At 33.6% G+C, this 20,675-nt stretch overlaps 1 protein-coding gene across 1 annotated transcript in view; it reads right to left on the bottom strand.

Annotated features, from left to right (window-relative positions):
• The window catches only part of LOC136025688 (nucleosome-remodeling factor subunit NURF301-like), a 168,606-nt gene that overhangs the window by 139,589 nt on the left and 8,342 nt on the right, over positions 1 to 20,675 (bottom strand). Inside the window, exons 2-5 of the mRNA XM_065701666.1 lie at positions 19,074 to 20,262; positions 10,477 to 10,662; positions 4,093 to 4,374; positions 1,266 to 1,545 (exon numbers count right to left, since the gene is read on the bottom strand). Of these exons, the coding sequence (XP_065557738.1) occupies positions 1,266 to 1,545; positions 4,093 to 4,374; positions 10,477 to 10,662; positions 19,074 to 20,189 (1,864 nt within the window). The 5' untranslated portion in view covers positions 20,190 to 20,262. The remainder of the gene's footprint in view (positions 1 to 1,265; positions 1,546 to 4,092; positions 4,375 to 10,476; positions 10,663 to 19,073; positions 20,263 to 20,675) is intronic.

Here is a 20,675-nt window from a genome sequence, read left to right as displayed (position 1 = left end):
TAATTACGACACTCACTCTTGTCACCTTTTTTATACAGTGGTTTAATTAATGTTTTCCTAAAATCATTAGGTACTTCCCCTTTTTCAAAAATCATGTTCATAATCTTCAGTAGCTTATTCCTAACCTGAGAGCCACCATATTTAAGATACTCATTTATCACACCATCAGCACCTGGAGCCTTATTATTTTGTAATCCTTTTAGTACTGTCGCTAATTCTTCCTCATTAAACAAATCTTCCTTCATATCCAAGGTATAACAACCTTTTTCATTTTCATCTATATCTTGTCCTGCAACTGTATCTCGGTTTAGCACATTCTCAACATGTTCCACCCATCTTTCTTTAACTTTTTCCTTATCACTAATTGTGGCCCCATTTCTGTCTTTAACTGGGACTAGTCCGGATTGATTATTCCCTTTCATTTATTAACATGCCAGTATAATATTTTACTATTATGCTGTCTAGCCGCATCTTCCAGATCCTCAGTAATTTTATCCATGGCCTCCACTTCACATCTCCTTAGTTCATATTCTAATGATTTCTCAACTTTGTTTACATTCCTTTTGTTTTCATACGACCTATCACTCAGATAATTCTTGTACAAACCCCTCTATTAAACCTAAAGCTTTTTCACTAATATTCCTAGTTGCAGTTTTAACACTCTTCCCTAAGACACCATCAGCAATTTCTCTGTATCCAGAGGGCGGCCTCCCTGGAAATCTCATTATTGTTGGAAATTGCATTATGTATATTCAGCTTTATGTACAATTTGACAAATAGACCCCTATCCCCTGCCCCGAAAACAAATCCTTCTCGCAGATCTAAATAACCAAACATGGTATATGCCTAGGAGCTATTGAGAAGGAAACACGTAAGAAATAATTCTTACTACATAATATGCAGAAAAATTGCAGTTAACATACTTCTGAAAGCGATTCCACTTCACCCAATCCCCCCCCCCCAATGAGTGAGTATATAGCCCGAATTATATACTCCCATGTATTTTGCCATGCGTCACTTTTGTTTCAACCTGTGTATCCATACGGAAATCAAGAAACGATAAAACACATGGGAAATACGTAATTTGGGCTATGTATTTGCCCATTAGCGGGGGGGGGGGGTAAAGTACAGTCGAAGCACATTTAAATGTGTTAACTACAATTTTTCTCCATATTATAAAGTATTTTCATATGAAGAATTATTTTCTTAACCTTTTTCTTCTCATGCCCTAATTCTAGGCTTTTACCCCTAGCTATAGTTCATACCAAATTGAGCACCACTCCATTTGAAATCCGATACCGGCGTCATTGAAAACTTGTGAGAAAGATGGCGTTTCTTGTCCTTCTCTTCTTGATGTTGGAACTTATTCAATGCTAGCGGGTTCTCAGTATACTGATTCTTATAGCCTCGAAAAAAATTCTCACTTCCTAAACGGTAAAGAGGAAGTCCTTTCAGTTGTTCCCATCGCGATGGAGGTGCCTCTATTGGAGTTTTCATCTTTGGTGCTACATTTTCAGGTTCAACATGACTCTCCGATGATACTACCTAAAAATATAAGTGAAAATTAAATTACTGAGTCATATAGTGTGGAGCCTTAATAGTCTTAGGGTAGAGGCGATCCTTCTTCATGAAAAAGACATACTCTTGAAACATTCATCAAAATTCACCTGACAAGCAACATGTATTTCTGCTTCAATGACTCATAGGATTTGTGTAAGAATGTTTGAATTCAGCCAACAGAGCAGCAAAAATAAAAAAATAATTAATAAATAACACAACAAACTGAGAAACCAATTTTAGGTGTTGCTACTACTACTGCTACTAACAACTTACCACTGCACCAAGCCATCTGCGGTCAACACAGCTACGCACGCTTTTCCAACATCACAATCTATTTACAGCCTCCCTCTTTACAACCCCAGGAAGTTCCCATTTTCCATAAATCTTTCACTACGACATCCTCCCACCCCAATCGGGGACAATCTGTTTTTCGTTTAGCCCTAGACGGTCGCCCGACAAGAACAATCTTGGGCAATCTGTCATACCCAATCCACAGAACGTGTCCTATCCATGTCACCTATTCTCTCATTATAGTCCTAGGAAGCGGGATTGAGTCACAGCTTTCGTAAAGCCTACTTGTCTGAAATACGGTCAGTCAGTCGGGTACCCAAAACAATCCGAAGGCAATTTCTCCAGAAAGCATCTAGCAAATCATATACAGTGGAACTTTAATAGTCAGAGGGAAGCAGTGGTGCATTTTCAGGAAAAAGACACTTTTTTGGGATATTCAGCAAAATTACACAAAATGTAAAGATCCACGAAATGTACTTCTGTGTCAATAACACATGTAGCTTGTACAGGAATATCTGTATTCAGCCAACAGAGCAGGTAAAAAATAAACACAGCAAATTGAGAAACTAATTTTAATTAGCCTACATGATGTGAAAACTCCTGCCTTTTTAGCAAACAAAAAATAAACAGAGCTGGGCAGTCAAATATTTGACCCTAGCATAACTTGAATCTAAACGCTATTTATTGATTTTTTTTATACAAAATGCGGTAAGCTTATAAAGCTTGTCATGCTAAACACATTTCAACCACATATAGCTTTTAACTAAAAGATTTCCCTCTCCTTGAAGCCTTTTCAAGCCATAATTCATCAGAAAAATTTGGCACATCTAATTCAAATTTAAGATGCATATCCACCATTTTTCAAGCACAGACTCAATCTACACAAGCACAACATTATAATAAAGTATATATATAGACAGGCTAATTTCTAGGAGGTTATTATACTGATTATATACCTTATTATGACATTAAAAAAGGTACCCAAATCCTGCACCACCAAAATCCAGCATGAAATTGAAATGTTAATAGAAGATAAAACAGTGTTAAATGCCTGAAGATATTTTCATCCAAAAATATTGTTGAAAGCTTGAGCCTTTTTAGAATCTTAAAGGATTTTTTTTCTTCAGAGTTAGGATGCGTCAACACAAAATTTGAATATCCCATTTTTGTTATAAAGTCAAAAGGTTGCCATATTGTCGTTACGTCTATTAGTAGCACCAAACCGGGCTATAAGCTGCTATTACGGTAAGAACGTGGTAAATAAAGAAGGAACGAGCAAAAGGTAAACACCACACACAAATATCCTTTTGCATACCAGGGTGAAAATAACAATTTCTTATCTAAATTTTATATATTTCTTTTTCCTATTTGTCCAGGATAGCGGAAAAAACTCACTTAAATTGCGGAAAAAAACTTAAATTCAAATTATCCTATAAAATTGGTTATTTAATTTGAAATTTTAGCTTTAGTGAAATAAAATCTATAATTACATAGGCCTATTCATAAATTTATTAAAATGACTTTGATAAACATATACACGTGGTTTTAGTTATACAACAATAACACATTAAAACTCCAAAACGTAGTAATTAGCACAAAGATCAGATACAGCTAGTATTCCTCTTTAGATATTTATCTACTTATATAACATCAGTTTCGATTTTGGGATATACGCTAGCAATTATTTTCTTTTTTTAAGAACGATGTATTAAGTAACGATCTACCAACCAAAAAAACATTATTATTTATCTTTGTCAACCCTATTATTTAATCACTGTTAATCTATTGACATACCCCTCCAATTCCTCAATAAAGCAAGCCTCTGCAAGGCTTCAGAGCCAGAGGAAGTAAGGAAGGACAGAATTTAGAAGCTACCCAACCCCCAGCTCGGTAGCCTGAAAACATGTTCTATAGGCTACTATCAGAAAAGCTTAACTATTCATTAATTGTAATGCTATATATTGCTTTTTGACAAAAGAAATTGTCAAAACACTTTAAGCTTTTTTCTCCAGCAAACTTGTAAAAAAGTAACTGAAGATTATACAAAAGTAAGAGAAAGGCCTTTCATAACGCATTTTCAGATTTCAGCCAAACGCCCCTCCCCCTCCAAGATAAGATCTATCAGCCCATCCAAGCCTTTATACACTAATGATTCAACTATATCTATAAAACAAAACCCCAGTTTCGACCATTTTAAAATTATCTGCGAATAAAGGAAAATATTGAAACAAATATTAGTACCTCTTCAACAACCTCCATTTCTCCACCAAGCTGCTGCTCAAAAAGAACCTCCCCTTTGAGCTCTTCTCCGGCTCGGTCTTTCGCCTCTTGCAAACGGTTTTTTGTCTCCCTTTCTTCTTTTATTTGTTCAACCAGTTCATTATCAGCTTCTATGTATGATCTTCTGTCACCTTTCTTTGTGTTGGTCAGTTGTTCTGTGATTTCCATCTGCCTCTCCACCTCTCCTCGAATTGTTGCAAAGCTTAAATAAAGCTCTGTCTCATATTCATGATGACTAAGGGCCTGAAAAATTACAACTTAAACATCAATAATCCAAGCAGCTATTTATAGTTTATAACATAAATAAAAATAAAAAAATAAAAAACAAATGGGAAATGATAAAGCGGAAAACAAACAAAATATTTAAAGCTCCGAAGATTTGAAAATGTGAAGCATAGTACATTAGCAAACAATAAACAGCGTGAAGAGGGCAAGCACAGCATATTAGCAAAGACAAGCAACTGGAACAGATGAAGTATTTCATATTAAACAAGCAATAAGTAAATCAAAAAAGGAAATAAATAATATAAAAAAAGCCTTTTTATAATTATATGATTGAAGGAACAGCCACAGAAGAAAAGAATAGGAAATCAGGTTCTCAAGCAATAATTTTTCGAAAAACCACTTCTTTTTGAGTAGTTCAGGATAGACATATTTATCTATTAACAAATGAACTAACATCATTTTTACACCAATCCTCATAAGGGGGGTTAATGCCAGAAATGCCTCTCAATCAATTGGACTATCTGTCTTGGCTTTTTCTACAATTGGCCATGACTTGATGCCCACAACTATTCGATTTTAATTCAAAGCAATGAAACAAGAAGATACTCAGTATAAAAAGATAGATAAGCAAGGAAGGTATTGTTTAAAAAAAAAGGTTGATGTATACTATATTATATTGGATACCGGAGACAGAAAGAAGTTCAGCTGCTGGTTGCAGTCCCATGTGGCAAAAAGTAGGATTTATTACTAGATTTCTTGCAGTTCCCTACAATAAACAGGCAACAACAAACAAAAGTACTATAGAGGGGAATGGCCTCAAATAATTCCTTTTTAATTTTTAAAGATTTTTAAGACAAAATAACATTTATAATTTCCTTTATAAACAAGCCAAAAGCAGAAATTTGCCTATAACACGTTAGCTTTTGGTTGAAGTCTCCAAACACAAAAAGTTACATTAACTATTCAACTTCGTGCAGTCATAAAAGTGAAAGATCACTACAATTAATAGGATAAGGACACATAGAAGTGTAATACAGGGGAATGGCCTCAAACAGGACTTCTTTGTTTTAATTTTTTTAAGATTCTTCAGATAAAACAATATTTGCAATGTCTCTTATAAGCGAAGAGCAGGAATTTGCCTATAACATGTTAGCTTTTGGTTGAAGTCTCCAAACACAAAAAGTTACATTAACTATTCAACTTCGTGCAGTCATAAAAGTGAAAGATCACTACAATTAATAGGATAAGGACACATAGAAGTGTAATACAGGGAAATGGCCTCAAACAGGACTTCTTTGTTTTAATTTTTTTTAAGATTCTTCAGATAAAACAATATTTGCAATGTCTCTTATAAGCGAAGAGCAGAAATTTGCCTATAACACGTTAGCTTTTGGTTGAAGTCTCCAAACACAAAAAGTTACATTAACTATTCAACTTCGTGCAGTCATAAAAGTGAAAGATCACTACAATTAATAGGACAAGGACACAAGGAAGTGTAATACATGGAAATGGCCTCAAACAGGACTTCTTTGTTTTAATTTTTTTAAGATTCTTCAGATAAAACAATATTTGCAATGTCTCTTATAAGCGAAGAGCAGAAATTTGCCTATAACACGTTAGCTTTTGGTTGAAGTCTCCAAACACAAAAAGTTACATTAACTATTCAACTTCGTGCAGTCATAAAAGTGAAAGATCACTACAATTAATAGGATAAGGACACATAGAAGTGTAATACAGGGAAATGGCCTCAAACAGGACTTCTTTGTTTTAATTTTTTTTAAGATTCTTCAGATAAAACAATATTTGCAATGTCTCTTATAAGCGAAGAGCAGAAATTTGCCTATAAAACGTTAGCTTTTGGTTGAAGTCTCCAAACACAAAAAGTTACATTAACTATTCAACTTCGTGCAGTCATAAAAGTGAAAGATCACTACAATTAATAGGACAAGGACACATAGAAGTGTAATACAGGGAAATGGCCTCAAACAGGACTTCTTTGTTTTAATTTTTTTAAGATTCTTCAGATAAAACAATATTTGCAATGTCTCTTATAAGCGAAGAGCAGAAATTTGCCTATAACACGTTAGCTTTTGGTTGAAGTCTCCAAACACAAAAAGTTACATTAACTATTCAACTTCGTGCAGTCATAAAAGTGAAAGATCACTACAATTAATAGGATAAGGACACATAGAAGTGTAATACAGGGAAATGGCCTCAAACAGGACTTCTTTGTTTTAATTTTTTTTTAAGATTCTTCAGATAAAACAATATTTGCAATGTCTCTTATAAGCGAAGAGCAGAAATTTGCCTATAACACGTTAGCTTTTGGTTGAAGTCTCCAAACACAAAAAGTTACATTAACTATTCAACTTCGTGCAGTCATACAAGTTACACTGTGTTTGTTTAATTTTATTTTAATTTCAAAACTTCCCTATAATAAAACGAACAACAACACAATGAAGTGCAATAGAGGGAAGTTGCTTTAAGTACTTGTTTTAGTTTGTTGTTTTTTTTTGTTTTTTTTTGTTTTTTTTTTCAGACGAAAAGCCATTTACAATTTCTCTTATAAACAAGCCAAGAGCATAAATATGGCTACTTTAAGCAAATTTGGCAAGAATATTCAATTATTTCTTCAGCTAGATTAAAAATGTGATTAAAAAGGCTTTAAGTCGTATTGACGCAAAATTTTGGACCAAGAAGACGAAGTCCCCTAAGATCTGTCCGTGGACATCACCTTGAAATGTTTTGGATAAAATGCTCCAAGATACACCAAATCCAGGTCTCTAGGCTTAAAACAGTGACCTTTAAACCCACATTTCCATATTTTAAACGAGGACAAATCCCTAGAAATCCCTTTCTGTGCATGAGTTTACGCAAATTCAAAGTTAGAAGCCCTAAATAGAAATTCGATTACATCTAGGCTCTGTACTCATTCATCTAAACAGAGAAGTCGATAATACTTTTGCCCTGACACTTCATGGGAGAAATGACACAAAAAAAAACATGTAACGGAGCATCTTTTAAAAAAAAACTAATATTTGAAAAGTAAATAGCTTTTCTCATTAAAAAGAAAAATGTGTATGATGGAATTCAGTTACATTCCGTTTTTTGTACTACTGGTGTAGCACCTGCAAAAAATCCCACGGAATGTCTGAATTTCAAATGCCCTGTGAGGCGAAAAACACCTAATCCTACTGCAAAATGAAAAATCTATATTTGCCTCTATAACTCCATTCAACATAAAGTGCACCTTTTTTTAGGAAAAGGGATACTAGGGTTTCAAATATAATAATACAATTATAGATGTAGAGGTTACTTTAAGCAGAGATAGAACTCCACTGCTAATGAACAACTGAGCAAAATACTCTTCAGCCTTCTTATTTTCTACCTTCAGGACAGCTACAAATTTGGAATTGTACTTTATTATTAATATTATTTTTTTAACTAGATCAACCAAGCACCTCCCTGGTGACCTTTCAATTCGGCTCAATAGCAACTTACTATCTGACTAGAATCCAAGTCTTGCACCACTTCCATTATACATATATCAAGCAGTTCGTGTTAATACATTATAGGTAAGGAATGACTAGGCCCATTAGTAACCGTAACTTTAAGGAACGGCATTTTGATATCAATAGACACACAAAAAAATTGGCTTTAGCGACTCAAACCGTGATTTATGGATGCTGCTATAATTTTCCATTCGGTTCAACAAAGAACATGAAAATACTGACATGACATCAATTGAAATCTCAATCTAGGTAAATGCAGTGGTTATGCCGGCTCGTGTCGTGAATTTACAGACGGTGCCGAAATTTTTGATTTGGTTAAATAAAGAATTTGCAAATATTGACATGGCGTGTACCTTAATCTCGACTTCAGTCGGTAAAGGTAGCGGTTGTACCGAATCATACAGTAATTTACCGTCACACCACAATTTTCCATTCAATTAAGTAAAGAACATGAAACGAATGACATGATATCTACCAAAATTTCAATCTAGGTCAGTAAATGCAGCAATTGTATCGACTCATTCAGTAATCTCATGGACAGCACCACAATTTTCCATTCAGTTAAATAAAGAACTTGAAAATGATGATATGACATCTACCAAAATCTTAATCTCGGTCGGTAAATGCAGCAATTGTACCGACTCGTTCATTAATTTTACGGACGGCACCACAATTTTCCGTTCAGTTAAATAAAGAACATGAAAATAATGATATGACATCTACCAAAATCTTAATCTCAGTCGGTAAATGCAGTGGTTTTACCAACGGATGGTGCCAAAAGTTTTCATTTGATTAAATGAAGAACATAAAAATACTGATCTCAGTCAGCAAATCCAGCGGTTTTACTAACTGGAAAAATGAGCAAAAACTTCGTTTGGTAGAAACTAATACCCGTTATTTTCAAGGCGGCGAGCTCGTAGTCAAGTTTTATAACAGATTAGGTGGTTAGTAGATTGTGAGCTGTGGGTGGTCAAGAGAGGGACACCCATCCAAGGGACCCACTTGTCAGTTTCAAACTTTGCAAATTACGTGAGTTGGATGATCAATCTCAAGTCAAAGGAATTAGATATGTCGATTTTAGGAACGAATTGAGTAAAAAAAAGTGTTAGAATGCATGAATATATTCGACAAAGACCATCCTAAACGGTTCGTAATCGTAAACGGATGCCTTCTATCACAAAACCGACAAGCCTAAATGGATTTTTGATGCCGAGCAGGTTGTTTGCAACCCGTTTTTTGGCACATAAAGCAGTCAATAAAATCAAATTCGTTGTGCATTACTGCCAAAACAATTCTAGGAGTCTTAGAAAAGGAAGGCGTAAGCAGAGAGGCGCGTGTGTTTTAAAGCTATGATTATGCAAGCAATATGTCTGGTATTTACTAGGATGTCCAGGAACACATATGAGCCGAACTGGGAAGACAAGTATTCTGATGCTTATGTTTCATGTGCCAAGTCTTGTTTCAGACCAAGGTTAATGCAGATGAGCTTCAGACAGAGCAGCTTGATCCGGTGATAGCAAACACAAAACTCGGAGTGACACCCAACATCTTATATGCTCTCGTCCAAAACTGATGAGATAGAGAGAAATCGAGGCCTCAAAAGCTGCAGTGGGAAAAAGTTGGTTCACTAACCAAAGCCAAGTTACAACTTTAACAACATCCTAAGCATCCACCTGTTCGTTATTCAGAGGCAATTTATAATCCTGGAGCCGACCTGCTGGATGACTGGAAATTATTTTATGCTAAGGAACTCTGCGGCGTCCTCAGAAGCCTTTGTGAACGGATGGGCTGATACAATTCACCATAACTCCTCTTAGTGGACATCAGCTGTGAAAGCCTTTCCATCAGATGTTCCTGTCACAAAGATGCTCCCGAAGGAAAACCTAGATCCTGCGGAACTCATGTTAGAGCCATTTTCCAGTACAGAGACTAACAGCTTTGAAGTCATTAATTGCATCATCTTTGATACCCTGTTTTGCAAAATTTATGCAGTTAAATCAATAGTCCCGAATGTCTGGTCAGTTTACCAGTGGATTGTGAAACATCACAGACTTTGGCCAGGGTAAAAAAAAAGTTTCAGCAAAATGAAACAGACATGACACGTTTACGTACAGCATTTGATGATGACTGTTTTGTACACCTCATCCTGATGTGCTTTGAGACTGCTGAACCAAGACGTTTGACTTTTTAACTAAAGTTTTGTAGCTGTATTATCTTCATTCTGTGTTTAATCTGCATATTTTAATAGAAATTATAAATTTCTAACTTCTGAGTTCTGTTTGTACATAAATCATATTATCAATTTTTTCCTCTGGTATTACTCCTTCTCCACTAGATCAGCAACTAGTTGTACCCATGTTTCTTACAAGAAACTGAACAAAGAAGCCATTATTCTCCAGGTTCTACGATCCTTTGTGCTTAACTGTGGTCCCTTTTTTTGTATTTGAAATGGAAAAAAAACTGTCAGAAAAATGACCAGCCAGTCAGTAAAATACCACGCTCCCACCCCAAACGCTACGGCTAGCAGCACCCCTGATCTCAGGCTCAAAGTTTAAAAAGGAATGGCCAAGTAAAAAACTTGTTGATGACAAAGGAAAAAAAAACTTGCCTCTAAGAGTTCTGCCAGCTGTGCTCTTGTCGAATAATATGTAACATTGCCATCTATATCTTCAATGAAAATTCTTCGGCAGACAAACCAATATTTTCTTCCATGTCTATCTAGGCCTAAATTATCATGGCGAATCAAGAGGCCAGCTTTTTCTTCATCACTAACACAATCAAGAACACCTTTCACCTATGGAAAATAATAAAGATAGAATAGGGTAAAAATCAAAAAACACATAATACAACATGATATCTTCCCTTACGCATTTAGAACTCAGTTTTGTTTTCAAATTAAAAAAATTATCTTTTTCTGAAAATGTTAAGAATATCAAGAAAATAGTATTTTGCTTAAAATAATGTTCTTATTGAAGTGGTTTTCTATTGTTGTATTGCAGTATATTTTATTATGAAGTTAATAATACATATTAATTATAGGCTATATTTTATGCATAGATGTTATTATTTTGTTGTTTTCACAGTTGAGGCAACATTGTTTAGCTATTAAGGATAAGAAAAGATATTTATTTCGGAAAATCACTATCACAATATCCTAAGTAGCAAATTCATATTTCAGAGTAAAAAAAATTACAAATCAAACAGTTCGTGGTAACGAACTGTAGTAAGGAGCAACCCGGCTCAATAGTGACCGAAACTCTAAAAATGGAATTTTGATACCAATAGTTATTTTTAAAAAATCGCATTTTAATGCTGATTTTAAATATATAATTTTCATCAAGATTAGTCTTACCTATCAAAAGTTAAGAGCCTGAGAAAATTTGCCTCATTTTATAAAATAGGGGAAAACACCCCCCTAAAATCATACAATCTTAACGAAAATCCCACCATCAGATTCAGCTTATCAGTGAACCTTATTGTAGAAGTTTCAAGCTCCTATCTACAAAAATGTGGAATTTCGCATTTTTTGCCAGAAGACAAATCACGGATGCGTGTTTATTTGTTTTTTTGTTGTTTTTTTTTTCCGGGGTGATCGTATCGACTCCGTGGTCCTAGAATGTCGCGAGAGGGCTCATTCTAACGGAAATTAAAAGTTCTAGTGCCCTTTTAAGTGACCCAAAAATCGGATGGCACCTAGGCCCCCTCCCACGCTCTTTATCCCTAAAGTCACCGGATCAAAATTCTGAGATAGCAATTTTATTCACCATAGTCGACAAGCCTAATAACTAGGTCTTTAGGGACGACTTACTCCCCCGCAGTCCCCGTGGGAGGGGTTGCAAGTTACACTTTGACCTGTCTTTACATATAGTAATGGTTACTGGGAAGTGTACGGACGTTTTCAGGGGGAGTTTTTTGGCTTTGGAGGGAGAGTTGAGGTGGGGGGGGGTTACGTGGGAGGATCTTTCCATGAAAAAACTTCTCATGGGGGAAGAGACTTTCAATGAAGGGGGCGCAGGATTTTTTAGCATTATTAAAAAAAAACATTGAAAAAATAAATATGAAAAGTTTGTTTCTACTGAAAGTGAGGAGCAGCATTAAAACTTAAAACGAGCAGAAATTATTGCGCATATGAGGGGTTTACCTCCTCGTAATACCTCGCTCTTTACGCTAAAGTATTTTTAGTAATTTCAACTATTTATTCTACGGCCTTTGTGATTCAAGGGTCATTCTTAAGCAGTTGGGACAGAATTTAAGCTTTAGTGTAAAGAGCGAGGTATCGACGAGGGGTGAACTCCCTCATACACGCAATAAAAACATACGAATATAGAAGTTCATTACGTAAGTTAATTCGTAAATTACGTCTATTTTTCAATAATGAAAATGTTCGTAAAAAAATTTAAAGTTCTAGTTGCCTTTTTAAGTAATCAAAAAATTGGAGGGCAACTAGGCTTCCTCCCTCTCTCCTTTTTTCTCAAAATCTTCCGATTAAAACTATGAGAAAGCCATTCAGCCAAAAAAAAATCATATGCAAATTTCGTTTTAATTATTTATGTGCAAAGAGCCAAGATCAAAACATGCATTAATTAAAAAACGTCCAGAAATTAAATAAAAAAACAAGTATTTTTAAATTAAAGTAAGGAGCGACATTAAAACTTAAAACGAACAGAAATTACTCCGTATATGAAAGGGGCTTTTCCTCCTCAAAGCCCCGCTCTTTACGCTAAAGTTTTTTACTGTTTTAAGAAGTAGAGTTAAGAGAAAGAGTCAAACTTTAGCGTAAAGAGCGGGCGTTGAGGAGGAAAAGCCCCTTTCATATACGGAGTAATTTCTGTTCGTTTTAAGTTTTAATGTCACTCCTTACTTTCATTTAAAAAGACTTTTTTTTTTATTTAATAAACACTAAAACTGGAAAACTGGCCAAAAATGCCAAAACAAAAAAAAAGAAAAAACGAAATGAATAATCATTAGTAAGTTAATAATTTAATTGTAAAATATCAATTAAAAAGTTAAAAAGATAAAAAAAAAGGTCAATCTAAACTAAAAAATAAATAAAATAAATACAGTATATGTTATGAAAATCAAAACGGGCATTATAAAAAAAGGGAGACAAAACAAGCGAATAAACACAGTAATACAAAAAAGAGTGAAAAAATACAGATAAAAAAGTTAAAGGGCCACAAAATAGAGAGAGGAGGGGGACAAAACAAGCGCATAAATACGAAAACCTGGGCAGCACCACCATCTAATAAAAAAATTAGCAGGATACTTTGCTCATTATTTCTGTAATGAAGAATACAAAGGTTTTTTCATATCAGGAAGTAAAGCAGCAAATGGAGACAAGATAAAAATGGACAAACTGGACAAGAATATTCGAGATGCAGGCGAACAAATGAAGTATAAATCCTTAAGGAAGGGAAGGGGCGATGGTAAATTTATTTAGGAGCTTAAGGAGGGAGAGACGCATTCGCTCTATGGATGATATCTTTAATATGGACGTCCCACTTTCAATTAGAAGAAATTGTGACGTCAAGTAACTTAAAGGAGGATAAAGCAATTTCAGGAGCAATAGGATTAAGAAAACAGGGAGAGGATTTAAGGACATAGAGGGGTTTAGTGTCATGGCTAAGTCCGAGGCATCATCCCCAAATACATTGAGGATGCTCATAGGATTGCTTATTAAATTTCTGAAGCAAGTTTCAACAACCATTACGCCATTGAAAAATTTCTATCTTCCAGGAAATTCCTTAGCGACGCTGTTAATCATAATTGAAAAGAGGAAGGGACCTAGGAGAGCACCTTGGGGTATTGCATTTAGGACAGGGAGATAATTAGAATAAGGATTCTGTTCATTTGACTACCCCCTGATCTATTTGATAAGAAGGAAGCAACCAATTTCACCAGGGAAGAATCAATATTGAATTTAATGACAAGTTTCTCAACTAATATTGCGATTAACAAGGTCAAATGCTTCCTGAAGGTCACTAGGAATTAAATTTAGCCAGGAATTACGCTTTTCGGGGATTTTCCCTGTGCGATTGATAAAAGAAACAAGTTAGTGGGAGAATAAAGTGGATTTGAGGTTCCCAAATTGACTCAGGTCAGTAACAGGTAGAATTTTCTTCCTTAAGCCAATCTACAAGGAATCTTTCATATAGTTTCGAGAATATAGGAGTGAGAATGTTAGGACAAACGTCTTCAAACCAGGTTTTCTTTTTTTTTTTTTTTTTTATCAAAGGGGTTATGAAACCCTACTTGCATATTGTTGAAATTTGTTCAGACTCGTTAATCTTGCTGAAAATGACAGACAAAGGCTTTGAAAGGAAGTCACTGAAAGCACTAATAAGAGGAAACAGAATATCCAAAGGAGAAACAGTCGTTTTTCTTGGTTTCCCAATCCTTCTTTCTATCTCAGACGAGGAAACAGATGGATAAGAAGGGAGAGATCGCCTGTTAGTAATTGATAAGACAATGCTGGAAGGCATTGAAAGACAATGGAAGTAAGGAATCTGGTAAGATTATTGGCCGTAACGTCAAGGGACTCAGGTAGGTTGAAGTTAAGCTGCTCTAGCCTCTTACCACACAGCTTTTAAACATTGGAGTACTAATTTTTCGGTTTATTAGTAAACATTTCTTTGACCTCATTTATGTAGTAGGATTGAGGTGATTTACAAAAAATGGAAATTTCCTCCCATTTTCTTTGCTACGTCATGCAGAATGGTTATAAACTTGAGGAAAGGATAACTAGATCGCCAATACAAAATTCTATAACCCTTTCTAAGAGCCTAATCTGGTTAGTGGGCAAGCTGGCACCTTTTAAAGACCCAATATGCAAAAATGTCAGGATAGTCATTTTAATCATAAAAACTTAAAGATCCAAGATTATGCCTCCAGGAAAATAAAAACCATGCAGCTCCATGGACAATAACCAAAAACTATACAAATAGCCTATCATGATCGCAGCTGTAGCTGCAACCTATTAAAGATGGTATTATGAAGTTAATAATACATTATTATTATACCCTGTATTATTATTTTATTATTTTGGGTTATACTCTATATTAGTATTTTGTTATTTTTATAGTCAAGGCAATATTGTTGAAAGATTTAAAGGAAAATTTCCTTCCCTTTTTCTTTGCTGCATCATGCAGAATGTTTATAAACTTTAGGGAAAGATAACTAGATTATCAATAAAAATTTCACAGTCCTTTCTAAGAGCCCAATATGGTCAGTGGGAAACCTGGAACCCTTTAAAGGCCCAATATGTAAAAATTTCAAGATAGCCATTTTAATTAGAACAATTTAAGGATCCAAGACCATACCTGCAGGGAAATGTAATCCATGCAGACCCAGAGCCAATGACCCCAAACTATACAAATAGCTCATAATGATTGCTACAACCTGTTAATGAGCAAACCATGGTCCAAAGTAGTAAAAAATAATAAAAACAGGCTTTGAACGACTGAGTCATAGAGATGTAATTATGAAAGTGTTGTAATATACTGCCTGGCCTTGAATGGTATTTTCCCCATTTAAACTTGTTGATTTCTGGCCAATGTTGATATATATATATATCAACATTGGCTTATATATATATATATATATATATATATATATATATATATATATATATATATATATATGTATATATCTATATATATAAAAATAAGTTGTCTGTCTGTGGATGGATCAGGTGACGTCACCTGAAAAAACTGGATCAGGTGACGTCAAAACTGAAAAAACTAAAAAAGGCAAAAACTACAAAAAAAACTAAAAACTAATAAAAAAAATAAAAAAGCTAAAAAACTAAAAAAACTAAAAAAAGGCAAAAACTACAAAAAAAACTAAAAACTAATAAAAAAGCTAAAAAACTAAAAAAACTAAAAAAAGACAAAAACTACAAAAAAAACTAAAAACTAATAAAAAAAATAAAAAAGCTAAAAAACTAAAAAAACTAAAAAAACTAAAAAAAAGGTAAAAAACGAAAAAAATAAAAACTAAAAAAAACTAAAAAAAAGGAAAAAACTGAAAAATAAGCTAAAATAAAGGTAAAAACCAATAAAAAACTAAAAAAAAAAAACTGAAAAAACTAAAAAAAGGCAAAAACTACAAAAAAAAACTAAAAACTAATAAAAAAAGTAAAAAAGCTAAAAAACTAAAAAAACTAAAAAAACTAAAAAAAGGTAAAAAACTAAAAAAAATAAAAAATAAAAAAAAACTAAAAAAAAGGAAAAAACTGAAAAATAAGCTAAAATAAAGGTAAAAACCAATAAAAAACTAAAAAGAAAAAAAGGAAAAAACTAAAAAAAATTTTCATCTAAAAAACTAAAAAAAACTAAAAAAGGTAAAAACTAAAAGAACTAAAAAAGAAAAAAATAAATGACGAAACTCAAAGAGAAAGCGACCAGGACAAAAGGAATGTTCGATTAGCAATCAACAAAGCACCGGGACACAGGGAGTATAAATGACGACCAGGACATAAGTAAAAAAAAAAAACTATCTATATATATAAAAATAAGTTGTCTGTGGATCTGTGGATCGTGGATCAGGTGACGTCACCTGAAAAAACTGGATCAGGTGACGTCAAAACTGAAAAAACTAAAAAAAGGCAAAAACTACAAAAAAAACTAAAAACTAATAAAAAAAATAAAAAAGCTAAAAAACTAAAAAAACTAAAAAAAGGCAAAAACTACAAAAAAAACTAAAAACTAATAAAAAAGCTAAAAAACTAAAAAAAACTAAAAAAAGGCAAAAACTACAAAAAAAACTAAAAACTAATAAAAAAAATAAAAAAGCTAAAAAACTAAAAAAACTAAAAAAACTAAAAAAAGGTAAAAAACTAAAAAAACTAAAAACTAAAAAAAACTAAAAAAAAGGAAAAAACTGAAAAATAAGCTAAAATAAAGGTAAAAACCAATAAAAAACTAAAAAAAAAACTGAAAAAACTAAAAAAAGGCAAAAACTACAAAAAAACTAAAAACTAATAAAAAAAAGTAAAAAAGCTAAAAAACTAAAAAAACTAAAAAAACTAAAAAAACTAAAAAAAGGTAAAAAACTAAAAAAAATAAAAAATAAAAAAAAACTAAAAAAAAAGGAAAAAACTGAAAAATAAGCTAACATAAAGGTAAAAACCAATAAAAAACTAAAAAGAAAAAAAGGAAAAAACTAAAAAAAAATTTCATCTAAAAAACTAAAAAAAACTAAAAAAGGTAAAAACTAAAAGAACTAAAAAAGAAAAAAATAAATGACGACACTCAAAGAGAAAGCGACCAGGACAAAAGGAATGTTCGATTAGCAATCAACAAAGCACCGGGACACAGGGAGTATAAATGACGACCAGGACATAAGTAAAAAAAAAAATTAACAAAACTAAAAAGAAGTTAAAAACTACAAAAAAACTAAAAAGAAAAAAAAACTAAAAACTAATAAAAAAACTAAAATATCTAAAAATCTAAATAAACTAAAAAAGAAAAAAAAAAGGAAAAAAATAAAGGAGAAAAACAAAACTAAAAAACGAATGTATATACAGACCGGTACACCGGGATACAAATGACGACCGGGACACAGGGAATATAAATGACGACCGGGACACAGGGACACAACTACAACGGGGACACCGGGGGAAACAGGGGGATATAAATGACGACCGGGACAAAAAAAATAAAAATAAAAAGAAAAAAAAACTAAAAACTAATAAAAAAAACTAAAAAATCTAAAAATCTAAATAAGCTAAAAAAGAAAAAAAAGGAAAAAAATAAAGGAGAAAAACAAAACTAAAAAACGAATGTATATACAGACCGGGACACCGGGATACAAATGACGACCGGGACACAGGGAATATAAATGACGACCGGGACACAGGGACACAACTACAACGGGGACACCGGGGGAAACAGGGGGATGTAAATGACGACCGGGACACCGGGACAGGGAATGGTCGATTAGCAATCACCATCAACAAAGCTCAAGGGCAATCATTAGAATCATGAGGTATAGATCTGAATACAGATTGTTTTCCCATGGACCATTATATGTTGCATGTTCAAGAGTCGGTAAACCTGACAATCTATTTATATGCAAAGACAATGGGACAGCAAAGAATGTTGTATATTCGCAAGTTTTACGTAGTTAAAACCATATATATATATATATATATATATATAGATATCTATCTATATTCACAGGTGGGACATAGGGACACAACTACAATGGCGCGTAACTATTATGGCGCGTAACGACTTACGCGCGCGGGGGGCTTGGGGGGGGGGCGCGAAGCGCCCCCACCAACTAGGTGTTGGGGTGGCGCGAAGCGCCACCCCAACAGCTAGTATATATATATATATGCAACAAATAGGTTCAAAATTTCTTTGTTGTCAATCAGTAAAAAATATTAAGCTATTGGTTCACACAAAAAATCCAAACACATAAACATGGTCAAATATTTTGTTCTTGAATGCAAGAATACAAAGATGAAATTTCACCAGTAAATATGAGAATCTTTCATCGTAATCTTGAATAGCAAATAATATTAGTTTTTTTTCAGTCAATTTCTTCTTTCTTTTTGTTGTCATAGCAATACAATCTACGAAAATCGTGATTATCTGTGGTTGGAGACTGCAGCATGTGCCCATCACATATTCACACTGCATATTCACACAGTGCCTATCACAATATTCATGACTGTGTGCAGTCATAGAGGACATCGTAAATCATATAAGGCATATAAAATGATGCCATTTAGGATTGCATATAGCCGTGAATATTGGGGAGGGCCACATGGTGCAGACTCCAACCCCAGGTAATCATGATTTCCATAAACTAAGCTAATTTATTAGAGTAAAGAATAAGTACGGTAAGGACACATACTCATAAAATTTAAATCATATATTCATTGAACAACCACAACTTGCCCTGGAAAGCATTATTGGTTTATTTGTCAAAATACCCTTTGATTGAAGCTAATCTCATCTGTAATGCTGAATTTACCAAATAAATATTTTCTTTGACTGCCCATGCTTCGAAAACTCGAAAAAAAATTGCAAAATACTTATGAAAAAGCGACAGAACAGGAGGCAGGCTAGCACATTCCTTACTATATAACCCTCATGATCTCTCCCATAATCTCATGCAATTTTCATATGAATCCCATTTCTTTCAGCTTTTTGAATCCCCAAAATTAAAAGTTTAAAAAGCTAGTTTGATTCATACCTTATTATGATTTAAGCAGACTTGGCATTTCCAATCATCTGGAGGAAGCCCCTCAATCCTTGGACTAATACATGCAAGATGATAGACAGCTGGGCATGTTTCACAACATAATAGATCTCCAAGACGGTGACACACTCGACAATGATCTTCATATATCACATTTCCATCAGAAGCCAAGTGTTCTCTCACAGGTGTTGTCAGCAAAAATTGATTCACCAAAAAACCAATAACTTCAAGTCGATTTTCAACACTGGTAAATGGATAATTGCACTTTTCAACAATATCAAGAGGTACCTGAAACATTTTATCACTCTGTAAATAAAGGTGCAAAACTTCAGGCCATGTCATAGCATCCATGAAATATAGCATAGAATTTATGCCATCTTTCAAATCAATAGGACCAAAAACAGTTTGTTGAAGCTCCTCTTCACGAAGCAGTGCTTTCAAGAGCATCATGTGAATTTCTACAATTAAATTACTGAACTCTTCAGCTTGAATTGCAGAAAGAAAATCTTCAAAACGAAATGGGGATAGTCTAACAATGGATGAAAACCGTCGTAGTACTTCATATATCCCAGCTGCTTTAAGAGAAATTTCAGGATCTAATAGCAAGTCATGTGATGTTTCTGGAATGATAAGAGGATAGATTTCCTCATCTCTAAGCCAATATGGGAGAGGAGTGGGAGGTTTTTGCCAACCATCAAACAATTCACTACTTAAACTATCAGAGACAATGTCAGGTTCTTCAAACTCTTCATCTGATTCAACACTTTCATAGTCTTCTGAGCTTTGGTATTCCCCATTTTCACCATCAAAATCAGACCCATAATGATATTCAGTTTCTTCATCATATTCTGGATCTTTTTTAGATTTACGTTTCGTAACTGTCCTTGCTGTTTTTAAAACAGAAACACTATCTCTGGTTGAGTTTATTTTTATTTTTCCTTTCTTTGTTCTCACTTTCTTAGTAGAGGCTGGTGTTCCAATGGCTTCTCTTTCTTTAAACCATTTTGGCTTTTCTATAGGTATAGCTACACCTAAAGCTTTAGCAACACTTCCTTTTTTTTGACTTCTTGGTGTCTGTCCATTCTGAGATAATGTCTTTCTAGAAGACATCTCATATCCTTTAGCTATACACTATAATAGACCAGGTTAATCCAGATGAACTTTGTCCTTTCTAAAAAGCAACCTAGAAAATAAATAATCAGAATTCATTTCTTCATAAAAAATATTGAAGTTAATTGTCAAAATATAAACTGATTGAAGCCCAAAGAATAGACTGTACTTCTATTACAAAATAAAAAATGCTACTATAAGCCCTGAAGGGCAACACTCAAATAAGTGACTTTAAAAACTGCAAGTTCGTTACCTTACAAAATAAACAACTCTTAAGTCATACTTTTCAAAACAAAAAAAAACTCAGAAACATCATTTGACAATTAAAAAAAAATAATTTAATACAATAAATAATGTAAATAAGGTCAACGATTTTCAACTGGTGTTTTTATTTACTTATTTACTTGTACTCGTACCAGACTCAGTTGCTTCTGCCTCATCTTCGATCTGAACAAAGCTTCTGAATGAGAGTTGTTCATTATTGTC

This window comes from Artemia franciscana, chromosome 4, assembly GCF_032884065.1.
Source record: "Artemia franciscana chromosome 4, ASM3288406v1, whole genome shotgun sequence".
NCBI classification, from domain to species: Eukaryota; Metazoa; Arthropoda; class Branchiopoda; order Anostraca; family Artemiidae; genus Artemia; species Artemia franciscana.
This window is presented reverse-complemented; position numbering and strand designations above follow the sequence as displayed.